The sequence below is a fragment of the Gobius niger genome, assembly GCF_951799975.1.
Source record: "Gobius niger genome assembly, chromosome: 20".
Taxonomy (NCBI): Eukaryota; Metazoa; Chordata; class Actinopteri; order Gobiiformes; family Gobiidae; genus Gobius; species Gobius niger.
This window is the reverse complement of record NC_136871.1, coordinates 10,303,384-10,324,715: the sequence shown is the minus strand read 5'-3', so window position 1 is coordinate 10,324,715 and position 21,332 is coordinate 10,303,384. Positions and strand designations below refer to the sequence as shown.

General features: G+C 41.2%; 1 protein-coding gene across 1 annotated transcript; it reads left to right on the top strand.

Annotated features, from left to right (window-relative positions):
• The first annotated feature begins 525 nt into the window (after window positions 1-525).
• LOC306979297 (carbohydrate sulfotransferase 11-like) lies at window positions 526-17,467 on the top strand. The gene is made up of 3 exons (XM_079578176.1): window positions 526-1,099; window positions 9,212-9,288; window positions 15,940-17,467. Exons 1-3 carry the CDS (start codon window positions 1,006-1,008, stop codon window positions 16,783-16,785), a joined length of 1,017 nt encoding a protein of 338 aa, XP_079434302.1. The 5' UTR covers window positions 526-1,005; the 3' UTR covers window positions 16,786-17,467.
• The last annotated feature ends 3,865 nt before the right edge of the window (window positions 17,468-21,332 follow it).

The following is a 21,332-nucleotide window of genomic DNA, read 5'->3' as shown; positions in this document are numbered from 1 at the left end:
TATTATTATTATTATTTTATTTTATTTTATTTTATTTTATTTTATTATTATTTTTATTCTATTATTATTATTATTATTATTTTTATTATTATTTTATTATTATTATTATTATTAATAATAACAACGATAATAATAATAATAATAATAATAATAATAATAATAATAATAATAATAATAGATAATAAATAGATAAATAAAATAGATACACACTCACATACAGGGTCACTGAAAGGTCATATACGCACTGATTTCTTTTTTCTTTTTTTTTCTTTCCTTTTTCTTTTTGTTTGCATAAACAGTTACATAATGCACCTTTAAGTAAATGTTTTTTGTTTTTTTAATTAATAAAAATAAATAACGTACAACATTTTAACCTGTAGAAAGGAAGTAGCAAGGCCGGTTGCTATGGTAACGTCTCTTTTTTACTTTGAAAAGCGGATGTTGGTGTCGTCGCGCTTTTCTTCAGCTCGACTCTTTCCGAAGGCAGTGGACAACAAGAGAGGAGCTGCTAAAGTGCCGGGGAAAGGGTTAATAAAAGCCGCTGCTGCCCTTTCCCTGGTCTTCTTTACCCCCCCACCCCCCCACCCCTTTGCACAAACACGGCGCTCTCTGCTCCCCTCCGCCTCTCTGCCACTTCCTCTGCCCAGGCGATCGTAGTTCGGGTTTTTTTTTGGGTAACGCGGAGCCCCCGACGAAGCGACCACCACCACCACCACCAGCAGCAGCGGCGGCGGCGGCGGCAGCGGCAGCGGCGGCGGCGGCGCACACGGAGCTCGGTCCATCCCTCCCTCGCCAGCGGTGAGAGTGTCCTCCAGGCTGGACATGCCAGGATGTACCGGTCGATGAGGAGAAGCAGCGGAGGAGGCGATCATCATCCGCGAGCGGGATCCAGGCGGCTCTCGGTGATAAAGTAAACTGGACAAATCACCCCCAAACCCCGTCTTTTCGCATGAACCACGCCAGGATCCGGCTGCTTCCTCCGGCGGTGGTTCCCAAAGACTCACCATGAGGAAGCCCAAAGTGATCAGGGTGATTTTCGCTTTGAGCCTGGGCTGTTTTGTCATGGTTATCGTCTATTTCAACAGCAATCTCAAGCCAGGTGAGTAACTGCCAGTGACATTATCAACAAACCACGAGGAATTAAAAAAAAAAAAAAATACGGGCCTAAAAAATCGTAGTCACAATTGTGTGCTGTTGCTGTTACCTCAAAAACCTTTGTCCTCCTGCTGGTCTCCTACATGCTTGTGGCTTCTGCTGCTGGACAAAGCTGAAACCGTACAGTAGCTACAAGGTAATGCATGGTGCTTCTTAATCTGTGCACTAATATATTCTATATAAGACACTGACCTTTATGTAAAATATGGATTATAACCTATCACTTCAGTTTGAGACATGCATGGGGCCAGGGTTCTTACTTTACACACTTATGACACAAACTGTCAATGATGTGGTTTGATTTATTTTTGCCTAAACTAACTATACAGGCCCAAATCTGCCTAAATTGTATTGTTTTCAGCTGCACACTTCATTTGATGTACAGTACAGTAGATGTGTTTCATTGGAATGTGGCTTTTTCATCCTTCACTCCTTGCCCTTGACAATCTTTCTCACAGATATCAGATCAGGAACTATTTCATTACTGAGCCCATTTAGTGCCATGTTTCCTGCCTGTGCTACGTGGAGAAGCTGCAGCTGGCTCGGGCTCGGGCTGGCTCCGAAAAAGATCTGTTTCCACCTCTGCCACATAACGTACAATGGTCTCTTTCAGCTTCATTTACTGCCATATGATGGAGCAGAGGAATCTTAAATAGTATCCTCTGCGGGCCGTGGAGGCAGATTTTCTCCGCGGTGCGAGAGCCTTGATGCTGGCAACGCTGTAATAAGCGCACGCCTTGATCCTTAAAGTGCACACTGTCTTACGCACACCAAAGGGACTATAATGTCTCCGATTTTCACTGATCTCTGCCTCTTTTTATGTGCCTTTTCAGACGTTTTACTGGAGCACAGCAGGAAGACCGCGAGTGTAATTAATGACAGTATACAACATTCCTCAGGGAACAAAAGTGCTCTTTGATGGGCCACCATTAAAAGTTATAGGGCACACCTGTGCACTGTCCGCCCAGCGCCGACTCCCTTCAAACCGTCACCGTGCTTGTCTTATGCAACATGACAGAAATAGGTCCACTTTACATATTTTATGATATTGACAGTGACTCACAGAACAGTTGTGAATCTCACTGTATCCAATAAATCAGACCCAAAACGTTGGTCGTGGAACCATTTTCATTGGGTCTCAAGCCTTTCCCTTTCAACATTTTCTTCCCAAGCCTGTTTGAATGACTGTCATCGAGTTGTTTTGATCGCATGTGCACTGATTAAAGGGCATCTAATGCTTCTTCTAACTTCTGAGAAAATATTCTGACAATATTTTGTGTTATATGTTGTAAGGATTCTAACAAAATCTGAACAAGCCTCTGACTCATGCTTTGCTCACACGCTACACAACAAGAAGACCATGTCACTGAGATGAGCTGATAGACAATGGTCCGCACCATAATCATTCTGAACATAACGCAAAGTAACAGATAATATACAAACACATAGACACAAACAACTGACTCACTGATAGGCAGTCATCCTCTCTGCGTAGAGGAGTGCAAGACTAGGATAAAAGGAGACTGTCAACGGAGATCTGGACTTCACTTCTTCTCTTTCTCTGAAGTCACCAGCTGGTTATACAACTTTGTAACTAGGAACAATGGCAATAAAAGCCTTATCTTTGAGACAACTTCTATCTCCAGTGTATGCTTTGGCTATATCCAAAAACTGTTCTCACGTGATACAAAAGAACCAGATCCTAACAATGTATTACAAATGTATTTGCTCATTTGGGTCGCGGCCTGTGATCCTAAAAGTGATGGTGGGCCCTGAAGCCAAACCAGTGGAGAACCAGTGTTTTCCATTCAGGTTCACTACAATTTAATCAATGATATGAATAACAGTGGAGTAAAGTCACGAATCAAAGGCATTTTAAGCTTGGAAGACAAACTAAAGGAGGCTAATACTGCAGTGGGAGAAAAAGTATTTCGTCAGTTCCCCATAGCCTTTCTATTGGATTTCGGCCAAATACTTTTTTTCCCCACTGTATATTAAATGATGGCAACTGTAAGGAATATTGTTCTAGATTATCTCTCCTGGGTCAGCGCCTTGTTAAAAGCAACACTGGCCTCTGCTTGTATTGTGTAATAGATCCACTGTATTGCTCCTTGTATTTCCATCTCGACTGTCAGAGGGACAAGCATTGGTCCAACTAGTACCAGAGTAGAGAACCTACCTCAACAACACTATTATCTTTAGTGTCATCTTGTCCCACGTCTTTTCTCTCCTTTGACTTAGCGAAAGATCGAGTGCATTGTTATTTACCTCATATGTTCCACAAAGTGACTTGCCACCAGCAGCAGACTAGTATCAGACTTGACGTGTCTGAGCCAAGAGGCTAAACATTAAGTTGTCTGACTAAAATGGAAACTTGTCATTTAGCAATCAGGACGGTTAACTGTTTCCAGTAACTCCCAGTCTGTTGCAGAGTGAGACATCTTTCTGTGCAGAGGTTGCCATGAGTCAGCCTCTTTCCTCCTAAAGACATGTTTTGCATATCAGTTTACTCTCTCCATTACCATAGCTGGGACTGTACAGATTCAGTCTTCTCTTTGGCTAAAATGGCTCAAAATCAGAGGCAAAAAAAAAATGTAAACACAGTAGTAGTAGTACTTTCCATTACCTTCGCTTAGCACAAACTGTGAGCTACTTGCAAATGTTGCCAATACAAAACTGAAACATTTAAATCAGGATATTCACAAGGGATTAGAGTTACCAAGGGACCTCAGTTTTACTTCGTACCCTTTACCTGAGGTAAAATAAAGTGCAAACAGGGCTTAACACTTTGACACTTATAAATTACCATGAGTTTTTGATTTTGTGGATGTGTTTGCAAAACAAGTGTAATTACAGTCAGATGGAAGATCTCTATAATATTCCCATGGCTTCTTGCAATGTGAATATTGCGTCACCTTATATTGCGATGAGAAACATTTGGCCAACAACTTTCTCGTTGCATTCTTAACAGAAAAGGTCAAAAAGTCGTATCTCTATCTTTATTTCTGTATTTTTATTGTGTCATGTTCTCTCTGGTTGGTTTTCTTTGTGCCTGTTTTGCGCCGTCTTGAAGTTACATTTGACCCGGGCAGAAACCAAAATGGCTATATGGACTTAGTGTAGGAGGACTCCCTGATTCATGATGTTGGGAGACTTCAAAGTCATGGTTTCCTATACGCATCCGCTTTACGACTTCCCTCTTTTTGGTCCAGTGCCATCTGTGCTAAAGGTCTCATCGTTGGTTTCAATCTGAGCAGAGAGACACTTTTACTTTCTTCCCCCAAAATGTAGTGTTGTTATTATCTTAATCGTATAGAACATAAAAAGACGGCTCCTCCGAAATGCTTTTGCCTGTTGGGAGTGCAATGGAATGAGGTTTTGTAATGAATAATTTCAGTAAAGGCTTGTTGAAAGGCTCTTAAGTCAATTGAAATAATGCTACGTGTGTCTGTGATTCGGGACCAGAGAAGAGTGTCTGAACTGTTTGAAGGATAGACTTCACAGATTAGTTGATCAATCATTAATTATTAATTTTGGCTCTAGCCTTTGGAGTGATCTGAACTGAGAGGCAGCTGTAGTGTTCAGGTCACTCCAGCTTTTCCTAAATGGACAGGATTTGTGACCTCGACTCAGTTTTAGGTGTTCGTGACTCGACTCAAACTCAGGCTTTATTTCAACAACTCAAACGTGCACATTGAGTTATGAGCGTGACTTGAACTTGAAAATTTCAGACTCGGCTACATGTCTGGAGCTATACGCTCTGAGGCATGCACTGTAACTGTAATTTATCTGTCTTCATGTGAGTCTGCTGACGTCAAGGCAAAGAATGTGTCCAGAAAAAGCAATACAGATGTTCCCAGATGTTATCGTGTACAATCCGTGTTTCTTCCTTGTCCCGGATGGTCACATGAGGCATTGGCAGATTTGATCTAATTTCCTCTGAAGAGGTGCCCCTGTCTCATACCTTTCCTGTCCAGGCTTGACTAAAGGCTGTGAAAGTCATGAGGAATTACTGCTGAGGATGTCAAATCCATTGTAACACCTGCAGTGCACTGAGCCGGTTTGTAGCAGTGCCCCGGGACATCATTTGTGCAAAGAAATATTTACCTCGGTGAGGGGTGGGGAGCTGAAAATCTAATTAAGACAATGTGTGAATCGCCTCACGACTTTGATAATTCAGTTGTGCCAGAGAAATGCAGTTGCTGCTGATGATGATGATGACGATGATCGGTGCTGTCAGCGGGACGTGGTCCTGCTGTGGAGGCAGCTGCACCGCCTGCACTGCAGGACATGATTATTCGATACGTCCAGTCAAGTGCGTCCTGTGTTTTAATACTGTTAAACAGAGCAGAAATAGACATTTATTTAATTTACCTAATGGCTTGGCTGCAAATGGCTCTAATATTGTGATCTGATTTAGTCCTGTGAGATGCATAGCAGGGAGGATAATGAAATCACAGCACCCATGGCTCATTAAACGCTTTAAACAAAATGCACAGACTATTGTTACAGGAAGGTTTTATATGAAAATGAATCAAAATCACTTAGGCAAACTGAGTTAGTTAAAGTATGCTTCCCATGTGGCATCTTTAATTTGTGAAATGCAGTACAGCCCTTGTGTGTGAGATTTATTTATCGTCCACAATAGACTTTCCTTTCAGCACCAGCCCTTCCCTCGTACTTACTTTGTTTTTTGGCATCCGACAGACTCTTGCATATGAAGTATGTGAATTACGAAAGAGTTTTTGCTACAGTATTTCTGTTGAGGTGGAGCTTATACTGTAGTTGCATGTGATGAGACACCGGGCTGGACTGATGTGACCAGTAGAACTTGGTGTGATTAAGGCTACCTAGTGATTGGACTTTGCCTATGGTGCATGTTTTGATTGGAAACTGGAAAGCCTGATTGAAACTGGGGTTGAATCCTATTAGCAATATACTGTTACGGAGTACTTGACAAAACGCATATAGCATCGAGGCACCTGTATCGTGAATTAGATCTATTTAAATTACGTGTTTGACCCCAGATTATTTATTCCAAACGGATCACACTAACTTCTGTAATATAAGGTTTAACTAAATCTGCATATTCAGCGTAATAAAACCTTCATTTGGTGACGTATTAGATATTATTTCTTAAGATTAATCGGAATATGTATCGTATTATGGACGTGTGTATCGGGATGCGCATCATGAAGGAAACCCATCTATGGTGAACATGCAAACTAAAGATTCTGGGACTCAAACCACTCAGCCACCGTGCTTTCAAGAAGTCCTCTTTGCTCCTTAACCGAGTAGTATTTCAGAAGTGGACAACCATATCTTCCATATAGTCCTCCTGACTCTGTAAACATACGCTGCACCACCCACATGCCGCCCATGCATTTGCTCTAACACCCTTTCACCGCACATTTGTGGCCTAAAGGATCATACAGAGTTCCTCAGTAAAGCAGCTCTCTGGCATGGGATGTCCCGATGGGAGGGGCACAAGGGGGGCCCACTTTTCCCAGTGCGGGACCCAGGCACAGAGCTGCGTTTTATGACTGGACAGGAGGAGTACACATCAGCCTTTCTCCGCCGCGCATTTCCTACTCTCTGAATTATAGGAGTCCAGAGGAATGCGGAGGAGAAGCTTTGGGTCTAGACAGGATTATAGCACAGCACTGATCCCTCTTTTTAAAAGCTGGCGGGGCGTGATTGGTGAATCTTTACAATAATAACTCATTCATCAAGGCTGAAACGTAAGCTAGCAGCTGGATTCATTCATCTTCTGCGTTCACCGGTGACACAAATGGCCTCTCTCCGTCTAGTATCAGCTTGTGGCGAACTAATGAAACTTCACCCAAGCTCAGGTTATGTTTTCACAGCGAGAAGAACCGGCTTTTGAGTCTGATGTGACGGATGTGTTCCAGAGGGGAGGCCATGGTGGTATATCTTTAAAACATGTACATGAGCACATATTTCCGTCTCACTGCAGGAGAAGCTGATGTGATTCACAGACTACACATGTGGACCTTTCCTCTGCCTCTGCCAGTAACCGTAACGTTGACTGTAAAGAAGGCTGTGGTCTGGTGTAAATTTGGGATCGCCATGACGACATACTGTTACAAAAGGCATCATCATTCACCTCTCTAAACACTGCATTGTTTGTTATCATTGGCTCTCTTCTTCTCATCCACTTAGTCGACTTGTTATGACAAAATAAACACCTTCCGTCTGAATCATCTTTTATGAGGCTTTTGGTTAGGGCTGCTCGATTATTGAAAAAATAATAATCACGATTAAAAAGTGACAAAAATCCATCAAAAAAAGACAAAAATCCATCAAAAAAATGACAAAAATCCATCAAAAAAAGACAAAAATCCAGCAAAAAAATGACAAAAATCCATCAAAAAAAAGACAAAATCCAGCAAAAAAAATGACAAAAATCCAGCAAAAAAATGACAAAAATCCAGCAAAAAAATGACAAAAATCCAGCAAAAAAGTGACAAAAATCCATTAAAAAAAATGAAAAAAATCCATCAAAAAAAGACAAAAATCCAGCAGAAAAAAGACAAAAATCCAGCAAAAAAAAGACAAAAATCCAGCAAAAAATGTCAAAAATCCATCAAAAAAATGACAAAAATCCAGCAAAAAAAATTGACAAAAATCCATCAAAAAAAATGACAAAAATCCATCAAAAAAATGACCAAAATCCATCAAAAAAAATTGACAAAAATCCATCAAAAAAAATGACAAAAATCCAGCAAAAAAAGACAAAAATCCGCAAAAAAAGACAAAAATCCAGCTAAAAAGTGACAAAAATCCAGCAAAAAAAGACAAAAATCCAGCAAAAAAAGACAAAAATCCAGCAAAAAAGTGACAAAAATCCAAAAATTAAAAATTAAAAAAAAGAAAAAAAAAGAAAAAAATTATAAAAAAAAAAAAAAAATAGAAAAAAAAATATATATATAATTGATTTTTTCGATTATGCTAATTTTGTAATCGTTTACTGTTGTAATCGAAATCGTAATCGAATTTCGATTAATTGCACCGCCCTACTTTTGGGTTTGTTTTCCCAATTTTTCAAAACCTTATAATACGACATCATGATTGAGCATATGGTTTGATCGCTACTCCATTGCCTGAGTGCGCTAATGTGTGAATGGGAGTGAGTCGGTGAGTGCGAATGTGGGATTACAAAATTAGCTAACGTGGCATGGCGGACATGTGTTCATTAGCACGCGTCGTCTCTCTCGGTCAAAAAAAGCAATTAACAAAGACATAAGAACCATTCCACTCTCGCCCTGAAAGCAAATACTTCCCGGGATTGTTCGGAAAATCACGATCGGAGTTTATGTGGTTAATCCGTGCCTGAGCAGAGACTGTGAGAGTACAGTTTAGTTCATTCATGTCGGAAATCCCGCTGTAAGCTGATCCTGGCTGAAGTTGTTCTGATAGAAACGGTGCTTCCAAGTTTGCCTTTTCATTCATTTGTTCAGTCAAACGTGTAGCGACTTTGGTATCCCTGCCCTCAAACACACAAGCTTCATCGTTATTGATTTTATGTGACTGTGCATTTCGAAGCCAGAAGCGGCATTTGCTGAGCGGTGGCATGTGTTTGTTTTTTTTCACTCGTTCAGTGTTTTTTTCTCCCAGACCTTGCAACCCGACGCCAAGGTGAAAGCTCATCCTTGTAAATGTAGAGCAAGCGCAGAGCTGCTGCCTTCGTGATCAGAGCCAATGTCAGAAGAAGCGCTGGTCTCTGTCCGCCCCATACATGTGGTTACATACATAGGCTTTTGTTTTGAAATGTGCAAACAAAGTCCTTTTTAGGAAGAACCAGAATGTCTGTGACCAAACGCTACAGATCACAGATGAGGCAGGACTTAGAATGATTTTAATCCAGTGTTTATCCATCTTTGTTATCTCTTCATCAGTCCCTGGTTTAGACGGGTTCTGTACATACATTATTCAATGTTTCTTCTGTCTTACAACTCGATGCAGTGGCTTTTGTTTTGAATGAATGGCTCCAGGTTTGGATGATGGTTTGAAATGATTTGTGTTGTTTCCACAGGATCAGAGCCAGTTGGGGAGCGGAGCGGCCACAAGTCCAGGAGGAGTCCTCTGCAGGCTCTTTATGAAGGTGACCAGGTCAGTACCATCTCCCAGCGCTGAACTCTCTGTCCTGTGAACGTTGTGCAGAAGTGACAGCAGTAAACGCTCTGTGTACACTTGAGGTCACCACTGTAAATCCAGTGAATACAGCGAAGCACTTGTCACGTCACATACTTTAAAGAGAAACTACAAATGCTTTTAAAGATTTTTGAAGGTCTCTTTGCCTTTGCATTTAAACTTTTAACCCCAGACTCCACAGCTGAGTAACTTTATGAAAACAGCTGCATGATAAATTTCAGAAGATTAGGTGCCTTTGTGTGCTCATCAGTGTGGGATGTAGGACTGATGTTTTAGTGATTCCAGAGCAGATAGTGCGCCCTGGCTGTGAACCACTCATTAGTTTTCTGGAGGGTTTACGTGATCAGTGTTTTCAGTCAGAGTGCACTTTGTCTCCTGCTGCTCACTTAATCTATCACATGACTGTGATGGCGTCACGGTGGGCTGCAGAGGGAGACTCAGAGCTCTGTCGTCAAAGCCAACAGCTGTGAAACAGCTGGCCATTACTGCAATGCAGCCCGGACACTGAGAGGCAGATGAAAAGCATTATAGAAACAGGACAGTATACAGCCAAGTATAGCACATGTTCTATATGTGCAGGAAGGCGGCGCTTTGAGCTGTGTCTACGCTTTCGGCTCTAAATGCCTTTACACTTTTTGAACTTTTGCAGTACTTGAACAGGGACATAGTGTATCAGAGTTTGGGAAAATTCAGTTACCATGGAGATGGATATTAGCATACATTTTCGTAAAAAAAGTGGAGAGAAAAAAAAAACATGGAACAACTCCGCTGTTGAGTCACTACTGTGTTTTAATGTGAACAATAACTCCAGTATGTTCCCTTATAAAATGTCCATAAGTTTATTATTGCTGCTAATCCCATGACGCTTAGCGATATGACATCACAGTCCTGAACTCTATACACAGGTTACTTTGTGATGATAGTTTTTTATTCTATAGAAACAAAGACTCTCTAAGCTCATAGCTGTTTTCTTTGTGTTCTTTAGTTCGTCAGCTTTACACTTGTATCTACAGGTGTGTCTTTTAGCTCATTCTCAGCTGTACTTCATACATAGCTTTTATGCCGTGTTGTTCCAGTCAAACCTCTGTCATACATACAGTACATGGACTTCAGACTAGAAGTTGCTCAGTGGTTTGAGCTGCAGCACTTATGCAAGACAACGCACACGGCTAATAGATTGTATAATTGCACAAATATTCCAGCTTTCCTGTTTTTCTGCCAGGATTCTGCCCTCCCATTTTTATGGCGGTGACGTCAGTGACAAGGAGCCTGCAGGCTCAATGTAACATAAATCTATTAAGTCTTCTTGCTGCTTTGTCGTGCTGCTGCTCTTGACTTGCCTTTTGCTGTTAAAGTAGCTTTGATCCTCCTGAGGTTTCTGTCGCCGTCTCCAGCAAAGACCAGACATATTTCTTTACACTGACCACAGGCATTTATTAGTGACACTGATGTGTTTTTTCTGTGCTTATCAAATCTATTTTTGTGTTTTTTGTTTAACTCAATATCAAAGTAGAAGCCGCCTCACCAGGCTGTACTAATATTACTGATTTACAAAGGAAAGGCGTTTGGAAACCAGTAATGACACTGACATGAAGCAGTAACAGACGGTGAAGAGGAGGGCAAGTTCATTAATGTACTCTTTGAACCGTGTTGTAATCTGTGGCCTAACCCTGACACATTGTGATGCGGTTTAATCTTTCTACACCAATGTTTTAAGGATGTTAGAAACACTACACACATTACATTAGTCACACAAGACAGAAATATCTTAAGAAAGAACGGGATTTCTTAAATGGTTAAAAAGAGGTTTCCCTTCCTCTTTTTGGATGTTTGGTGAATCTCGAATGTTGCTCGAATGTTCTTCACGTACTTGTAGGCTGATAAATAGATAAAAAACCTAGAATCTAGATTTTTTTTTTTATATAGGAAAACTATAGAGCTGTAAAGGTAATTTAAAGGGACTATACAGAGTTTAAAAATGTTAAAACCAAATCTTTTCATCCCCTTACATGTTCCCGCAATGTCCTGGTGTAGAATGAGCCCAAACCTGTTCACCACAACTGCCTCTAAAATCCTGCTCTGTCACTCAAAAAGTTGTTACTTCGGGGTAATATAGAAGGTGCAGTTACACGTATGACCTGCGATGGCAGTAGTGAGTATAAAATGGCCAACTTGCATCTAGTCTCTTTAACCTCTTTACCAAAAAAAAAGCTACTTCAAAAAAGTGTCAAAATGGCAACAAAAGAGATGAACACAACAATGAAAAAGTGACAAAAATGTTTCACGAACACGCAACAAAAGAGCGAGGAAAAGGATAAGTTTTGTAGGTCTTTCAAAGCTTTCAAATGAGGTGTTACACTGGCCTATAGGCTGTAAACTTTTAAATTTGGGTAAAGCTAAAGGTGAGAAAATGCACTTGGTTATGGTGGAGGGTAAGTTCTCAAAATCTGAACAAGTTTCAAGTGATTAATTCTAAAAGCATGTCCCCCAAAGGACCAGGGGGGTGCGAATCTGGACCCACAGAATGATAAGCGCCCCAGCTGAGAGAGTGTGAACACATGTTTCCAGTTACAGACCGAGCTGGACATGCCAGGAAACACAGTCCCTCCAGCAGACTCTACTTACTTTAATTGTGCCGTATTCTCTGCTCTCTTTTAGCGGTTTCTTCAGCCATAACCCGGCCTTTATCTGATTAACGCTAAATTAATCAATACTGTCCTAAGAACTACTGTACTTTGTTGATAACATTGAGCATAAATACTCACATTAAAACCTTGAAACTAAATATCTTAATCACAACAAGATAGCAGATAGCTCTTATATGATGTCATGGAAGGCAACTCAGTAGAGGCACTGCTCTGTCTGAAGCACAATGCACTCACATGAGCCAAAGGTTTGTTGTGAAGGAGAGGGGCATAGGGACAGTGCTGGGACAGAGAGTGGTCAGCAAGTGTTTGAAATAATCACCAAATACTTCAGAACTAAGTAACTTGTTTACCTTAATACATCCTTTTCGTAGTCCCTTTGGGGGTAATGCAAGTGTTACTGGGATGATTGGGGGGTCTTTCATCTCCCCCTGGTGTCTCTGGCCAGAAAACCACCCTTGCAACTTTCCCTGCACCGACCGCACCAATACACACTAATGAAGAAGAACTGTAAGCTAGCGCCACTTAAACAGTATTTACAGCCAAGTTTGAGTGAAAAAAAAAAGATCTTCATTGTGTAATTGGATGTGCAATATCTTTGTCTTTTCTGTCAGTGTAGTATTTACTCTCACAGACAATTCATTAACATGCTACGACACCTGCAGTGGAGCTTATGGCCTCCAGTGGCATGAGTTTAGTTCTGCTTTAAAGTTTCAATATGAGGTACTCAAAGGAATATTTTTGAGCCGCAGTTATGCTTGATATGTTTATAATTCATTGGTCACAGCCACCTTTTTATGCTGAAAAAACTGAAAAAAAAACATCAGTGGAGATCAGGTTTGTCATCAAAGCAGCTTCGATTTCCATAATAATAACAAATGTATTGCTTTATTTTGGTATAGACCGTGCATGTTATAATAAGCATCCTGGCCTATTGTACATGTTTTTAGTGGTAGGGGAAACCCGAGTACCTAGAGGAATCCTGCACAGACACGGGGAGAACATGCAAACTCCACACAGAAAGATACCGTCCAGATGGGAATCGAACCCGGGATCTCCTAGCCGCTGTACTACCCATGTGTACAAATGTAAAAATCGATTGCGGTGGGCGTGATTGACAGACGACATCAACCAATCAGAGCAACGCTAGATACGTCGCAGCAACAAGCGGCAGGAAGCCTTTCCAAAAACGTCCTTATTTACGAGGAACGCGTCGAACGCTGTTTCTTGCTCCGGTTTTAGGGATTACATTTTTTTTATGATTTAAAACAGCCAAAAGAGCAGAAGAAAACATTGTATCACTCGCCGCCCACGCCATCTCTATTGTTTTGGTAGAGTATGGTGACGGCTTCCTCCTCTTGGGGGAATGAAGTCCCGCCTCTCGGTGCGTGATTGGACCGATGTGGGTAAAATCGTGAAATGATCGGCTGCGAGGAGCTGTCCAGACGGTTCTTCTTTTGAACAGAAAGGTGTGTCTGGCAGGCCAGGCAAGTCTCCACCTGCGGGAGCCGGGATTTGAACCGGCGACATCTCAGTTATTGGACGACCCGCTCGACCATCGGAGCCACGGTCGCCCCGCTGCAATCGATGTCCACTGAAGCCATTAGTGGAACTACAGTTCTAAAACAAAATGAAAGTTTAGTGTTGAATTAATATAGTTGTCCATCATATGCACTATAACAAAAGTGGATTGTTTTAGTTCATTAATCATAGAATCTACGCGTTCTGTTAAAAAATGGCCGCAAACCGCGCGTTCCACCACGGCCTGAGAACTGTCACCTTTTTCACTATATATATATATGTTTGCATGTCTGCTTATGGCACACCTTACAAAATGTACTGTATATCACAAATTTACACTCTTTACAAAAACTACAATAAGATACACTGTCACAGATCAATCAATAAACTAAGCTTTATTTTTGCCTTTATGGTTTGCCTTTGCCATTTTTTCAATTGGGCTTTCAAAGAGCTATATAGGGCATATTGTTTTAAAGAGTTTATTTCTAGTGTTAGTGTATGGACAATGTCTGCTGGTAATAATCCCTTCAAATGCCAAGAGTAGGTCTTCATGTTGTCCTTTCTCGTTGCCCTGTTTATTAAATAACTCGGCTCGTAGTATGTCAAACACCGTGAATAATCTTCTGAATTTGTAGAACTAACTGCTACAGATTCTTCCGACATCCTGCTGGCTATTTTAATCGCTTTAAAAATAGTTGTAAATGCAGCACATGACTGAAAGCATTGGTCAACGTCACAAGTGGAAAGGGTGGATTTTGAGAGAGAGAGAGAGAAGGCTCGGTCTGTGCGCAGTCAGCTGTATTTTGGATCCAGGGCAACAGAGGGCCACAGTGTGAGTGAAGTGTGAGCCTCAGACCTGCCCACTGCGGCGTGAGCCAGGAGCGACCAATGAATGGAGTAAATAAGGTGTTTGTGCGACGACCAGGCCAAACTGAACTGACTGACCTCTGGCTTTTACTGTACAGCTCACTGTCATAACCCCATTTGTTACTGTATCTGCTTATTATCACGTTATGTCACAGGGTTTGGAATTTTATCCCACAGAAAAGACTGTATTGTCAGATTTGGACACAAAAACAAGCCTGGAGTTTTGTTTTGTGTGGCTAATCCTGTATCGCATCAGGAGATCAAAATGCCTTTGGCCAACAGAGGAAGAGTCCTTTTTTTGTTTGCTTAGAAATCAGGGCTTTATTTGTTGTTGATGAATAGGGCAGGGTGCTGTCACATTTTCGATATTTTAACGATACTTGGTTTACAACGCCAATACCTGAATTTTTTTTTATACCTATACTAAAATATTATCCAGAACCAGAAAACAGAACAATAATGTTGATTTATTCCAAAAATGTGCATCATTTATTGGTGTAACTACTGTAGCTACCGTAAGTTCCCTTAATGCTGTCCCTGGACCAACAGCCATCTTTGAGACCAAGTTTTGTCTCAAAGATATAATATTGTTTTTGGTACCTGCTTTCGATTCTTCTATTTTTTCGATGCCAGTAGTTCCCTAAACTCCCCCCAAAAATCTGCAATTTTTTAAACCCCTTTTAAAACAAAATACTGTGACATGTAAATATATTTTAAAACTATATATTTATTGTATTTAATTAAGGTGCATCAACATAAACTAAATTACAAAGCCAAACTCTTTCCATAACTGAAAAGTCACTGTGCAGTGTGCTTGAACATCCACATTATTTTGGAAAAAAAAAAAGGTAGACAAAGTGCTCAGGAAGTGAATGATAGAATTAGTAATTGGGGGGAAGGTGCTCTTTTGAGTCTGGGGAACTAAGACTCAAAAGAAAAACAAAAACAAAAAACCAAGGCACTCCTCCACATTATAATTCTCTATTTACATTTCAAAAGCCTTTATTTTGCTGAGCTGATGAGTGTTAAAATCTTTAAAACATAATGCTGGTGTCTTCCACGCTTATCGGCTCCAAACAAGCCTTTGTCAATCCAAATTATTTATACTGTGTTTGGATTGAGCAATAAGCAACATTAAATCCTGAAGTGGGCTCTGTTCTTCTTGGCACATTTATACAGCAGGACCTTCTGCCATTTTTAAATTATATAGATTTTTTTCCCAGCCCTAGAGTTTGGGAAATTCAACAGTTACTATGGAGATCCGCCATCTTTGCAGCATACATTTCCATTGACTAACATTAGCTAAAAACATTATAAAAAGTGGAGAAAAAAGCCGTGGAACAACTCCATTAGCTGCTGAGTTACTGCTGGTAAATACATCTAACTCACTGTGGTGTCCAAGTGTTTTAATGTGAACAATAACTCCAGTATTTCAACTTTTAAAATCTCCATTAGTTTGCAATTGTTGCTTAGCGATATGACGTCACATTCCCGAACTCTCTAAAGTAAAAACTGATTGAATATCATCAAAGACCCAGGTCGTCTGATGGAAATGTCTGCTGTGCTTGTGTTCCAGGTGGAGTCTGCGGTGCAGGCGCTCCATCAGAGCCGGAGGGAGCTGCTGGAGGAGGGCTGCCGCTCCTACACGCGCAAACGCCGAGTGCTCATCCCTGAAGACCTCAAACATGTGATCGTGGACGACCAGCACGGCCTGCTCTACTGCTACGTCCCCAAAGTGGCCTGCACCAACTGGAAGCGCGTGCTCATGGTCCTGACGGGCGCGGCCGGGTCCCAGCGAGACCCCCTGGCCATCCCCGCCAACGAAGCCCACGTGTCGGGAAACCTCCGCACCCTGTCCGAGTACACCACGTCCCAGATAAACCAGCGGCTGCGCTCCTACCTGAAGTTCCTCTTCGTCCGGGAGCCCTTCGAACGCCTCGTGTCCGCGTACCGCAATAAGTTCACGCGCAGCTACAACACGGCTTTCCACAAGCGCTACGGCACGAAGATTGTCCGGCGGCACCGGCCCAACCCGCAGCCCGAGGCCCTGGAGCGGGGCAACGACGTGTCCTTCGAGGAGTTCGTGTACTACCTGGTGGACCCGGCCACGCAGCGGGAGGAGCCCTTTAACGAACACTGGGAGCGGGTGCATTCGCTGTGCCACCCCTGCCTCATCCACTACGACGTGGTGGGCAAGTACGAGACGCTGGAGCAGGACTCCCGCTACGTGCTGCAGCTGGCCGGGGCGGAGGACCAGGTCAGCTTCCCCTCCTCGTCAAAGAGCACCAGGACTACAGGGGACATGGCAGCTCAGTTCTTCCAAAACATTAGCCCCTTTTACCAGAAGAAACTCTACAACCTCTATCGCATGGACTTCCTGCTTTTTAACTACTCCATTCCAGAGTATCTAAAGTTCAGATAAGGGCACAACGCGACGAACTTAATGCAGATGTTATCTATGGAAATGTGCAAATACTGCCTTAAAAAAGCAAAAAAAGACTCTTCTCCTGTAGTAATCTAATTAGTGGATGTCATTCATTTCCTGGGAAAGTGTGAACTACCAATAATCTATTACTTTTCTGTTGTCTGCTGTTGAATTGGTGTGACAGAAGTCGTCGGCGCAGTAGCATAGTGGACAGTGAATGTCGCTAAATGTACGTGCCTTTTGATTACGGGCCTTATGAATAACTTTTGTAACTGTGACCCTCTGTTTTGTACTGTAGTGTTCGCGTAACTATGATATTGTTTAATTTATTGTTATTTCTTGGGTATTTTGAAGTCGAGTGTTGTGACGCGTTCCTCAAAAAAGCGGCAGTGTCGAGTCTGTAACAAACTACTAGCGCCTACGTGGTTCGGAGAGCAGCCCATATTTATCAGGGAGGTCTGTGGCTGGGAGCAGAGATGGATGTGACTTGAGCTAACATTGTTTTATGCAAGTACTTTATAGAAATCTGAGTGGTTAAGGTGGTGTTTTTGCTGAGCGTGCGTAACCAACAGAGCCATTTATTATGCGTTGGGACGAAGGGAGTACTCTGTGAATGACCAACCAAAGTGGATAAATACCATTGTCAAAATTTCAGTATTGAAATAAATGCAACCCCTTAAAGGCCTTTAACAGGTGTTGTGTCATTTTATTTTATTTATTTTCTTGGGATATTGGTCCTCTTCTTACGCCCTGTCCTTCAACTACTGCATAGATACAGACGGCATCTCTGGAATCGCCCATATATGGTCATTTTTGAAAACAATTTTGAAAAAATGAAAATGTTCTCTAATTATTCAAAAACTACTGTAACAAATGCTGAATTATGAATACAGTTTCTACTAAATAATGATACAAAGACGTGGGGAGGAGCAAAGTGGTTCAACAGCCCATAAATACATGAATAACAGAGAATGCTAACTTGATGCTACATGTTAGCATCGGGCTAATGCTAACGGTTAGCTAGCGCTTGCTACAACTGCCGTTTTTTCACTTCTACTGCACAATCTGCTGTGAGAAAATATCCATATGGGCCCGATTTACACTTGACTTTATTTGTATGTGATAAATAAGTTCATATTCCACCAGAAAATGGCAAAAAATCGTGAAAAATCGTGTTTCTCTAAAGATTCTATTTTCCCCCCAGCGAAGCCACGCCCCCTTCTATGACGAGATGCCGTCTGTATCTATTGGGGCAACCCATGGATCTATTATAAACAACCTCTTGGTCAGGAGTGCCATGTTGGAGGATTGTATTTATTGCCCTTTTAAGCTACACTGCCTGACCAAAAAGAAATAGTTTCTCAAAAAAGGCCACACACTTTTTTTTAGCTTTGATTACAGCTGTGAAATTGTTTGAGTAAGCTTCAACAATGTCAAAGGATCCAGTGCTGCATTCAGTTTTTCCACAGAGATCTTGTATTGATGATGGGAGAGTATTCTTCTCCAGAATATACCATAGATTCTCAATGGGGTTAAAGGAATAGGCCACCGTTTTTACATACTGAGACATATTGTTACCTTAGCTTGGATTAGTTCTTTAGTACCTGTCTGGTCTTCACACGTTAAAATTAAACAATGTGGGGGGGAACTATATTGTAAGGCGTAATAATACCAGGAGTAGTTCAAAATTTGCGCAGTAATCTTCACTTTACTGTGCGGACGCCGAACTACTCCTGGTATTATTACGCCTTACAATATAGTTTCCCCTTTAATCCGCTTAGAAAATCCCCATTGTTTAATTTTGTGTAATTATTCTTTTGTAGTGGAACACTTCACGTAACCATATTTAAATAGGGAAAACGTGGAAGAGCTTGGTAGCTTCTATCTTGACCTCGTTTGGAGCTATAGTGGAGAGGGGGAGAGGCTAAATGCTAACGCTGTCTGTGCTGTGTTTACGTGATAGAAGACTCAGACCAGACAGGTACCAAAGAACTCGTCTAAGCTAAGGTAAGAACATATCTAGGTATGTAAAAATGGTGGCCTCATCCTTTAAAGGAAGCTTAGATGAGTTGATGTGTAGCTGTCTGGTCTTTAAGCGTGTCCTCAGTCACGTAAACAGAGCACAGACGGCGTTAGCATTTAGCCTCTCCTCTTCTCATCTATGGATCCAAATGAAGTTAGAAGCGACCAAGCTCTTCCACGTTTCCCCTATTTAAATATGGATACATGAGCCTGTGCACAGTCCAAATATAGTCACACAAAATCAGATGTCGATTTTCTAAGCGGATACCTTTTTATCTTAGTCGCTTCTAACTTCACCTCCGTTTGGATCTATAAGAAGAGGAGAGGCTAAATGCTAACGCCGTCTGTGCTCTGTTTACGTGACTGAGGATACGCATAAAGACTAGACAGCTACACATCAACTCGTCTAAGCTAAGGTAAGAACATATCTCAGTATGTAAAAATGGTGGCCTATTCCTTTAAGATTTTTGCTCTGTGGCGGCCAGTCCATGTGTGAAAATGATGCCTGTTGAATCCTGGCATTGTCACGTTGGAATATACCCGAGTCGTCCATGGAATAACCGGGTCATTCAGGATGTTCGGGGTTCAGATAACCTCATCCTTTGGGCACAATGTCTTTCTGAACCTAGACCCGGCCAACAGAAGCAACACCAGATCAGAACAGTTAGTTAGATCCAGGCGGCGACTTGTTTTTTGGTCAGGCCGTGTACTATCTTGCCATATTGGCTTAGGACTGGGTGCCGTTAAATTAAATCGGTATCGGAAAAAAAATGTAGGTATTACTGGTATCAAATAATAAGAGTATTGAAAAGCAGGTACAGAAAAAAATAGTTTTGATGCCTGGGACAGCGTTAACCCTGTGTGTAGTACTCAAAATAACCAGTTTAGATAAGGGTTGGACTAGTTAGGACTGGTTTATGCTGGTTTTGACTGGTAAAGACTGGGTTTGGACTGGTTTAGATCAAGTTTGGACCGATTTAGGCTTCTTTTGAAAACTTTTAGACTGGCTTAGACCAGTTTCGACTGGTTTTAGGCTGATTTAGATCAGGTTTGGACCGGTTAAAAAACGTTGTTTGTCTCCCAAATGGTTAGAAAATACTTAGTTTTTTTTAAATGGTTGTGTGGGTAACATTAAGGGGTTAACATGGTTGTTTCAGCTCAAATAAATGATACAAATTAAAAAGAAATAGTCTTTTTTATGGTTTTATATTACGCATACCTATAGGTATTGGAAAGGGGGAAAATGTAAACAGTACCCAGCCCTAAGGCATTGCATACACCCCAACTGTGGCCATTGTCCCCTCTTAAAAGAACAGGCCACCGTTTTTACATACTGACATATGTTCTTACCTGAGCTTAGATGAGTTGATGCGTACCTGTCTGGTCTTTATGTGTGCCCTCAGTCATGCAACAAGACCAAAGATGTTGTTAGCATTTGGCCTCTCCCAGTGTATTCCTATAGCTCTAAATGGGGGTGAAGTTGGAAGCTGCTCCACGGGCACAAAGACCAGACAGTTACGCATCAACTCGTCTCAGCTCAGGTAAGAACATATCTCAGTATGGAAAAACGATGGCCTGTTCCTTTAAGGCGAGACACTGCAGGTGAATAGGGAAAAAATGTATATTTACAGACATCAATTTCAAACTTATGCTGTCGATCACTGGCATAAATGTGAGAAAAAAATACATTGCAAGTTTTCTGTTATTTTATCTTTTCATATAAGAACAAGTTGTTTTATGCCTAAAAATGCCCCAAATTTCCCATCTTTTCGGCAACGAAATCTGAATAATGGATAGAGCTACATTCAAATTTATTGTTGCATTTTATTGATAAATGAGTTGCCAAGACTTTTTCAGAGGGGATTTTGGTTTTAAAATAAGCTGTTTTTTAGTGGAAAAATGTGTAAAAATTTAATTTTCGCCTTATTTTTTGACATTCAAAACTCAATAAATGGGGCTTAGGGATTAGATAATAAAAAATCCCTCTGAAAAAATCTTTCAAGTATTGTTCAGTCCAAGGCTGGAAAATGTGAAGTCTTTAGGTCCGACTGACGTGAACATAGTGTCGCCACAATGACAGAAAAATGTGTTTTGAGAAAAAGGCCCTTGAAATTGCATTGTCCCATATAAGTCTATGGGCAAACATTGAATCAGTGCAATATTTAAACATGTTCTTGTGAAGATTCGGTATATTTTTGATTTCCGCGTGAAAGCTCATATGTTCAGAGACCAATTTGGCCCAAAACCTGAAATGTGAAAAAATTGAGTTTTGCCTGTAGTGACTCCCCTTAAAGCCCATAACCCACAACAGAAATCTTTGTATGAGCATAAATGAAAATGAAAAAGCATTTAACCATTTGCCAAGGTTTATTCGGGTATATCATAGACACAAAAGACAATTTGAATTAACAACTCATTTACATACACACAAGCTCATTAAGACTGGAAGCTTTGTACGCCATGTTTGATCTATTAACATTCAACGTTTCGGAAAGTGCATACTGCATACTCAACAACTGAAA

Coding starts and splice junctions, on each gene's coding strand:
- LOC306979297 (XM_079578176.1), top strand. CDS start 1,006: ATGAGGAAGCCCAAAGTGATCAGGGTGATTTTCGCTTTGAGCCTGGGC. Junction 1,100..9,211: donor CAACAGCAATCTCAAGCCAG/GTGAGTAACTGC, acceptor TTGTTTCCACAG/GATCAGAGCCAGTTGGGGAG. Junction 9,289..15,939: donor CTCTTTATGAAGGTGACCAG/GTCAGTACCATC, acceptor CTTGTGTTCCAG/GTGGAGTCTGCGGTGCAGGC.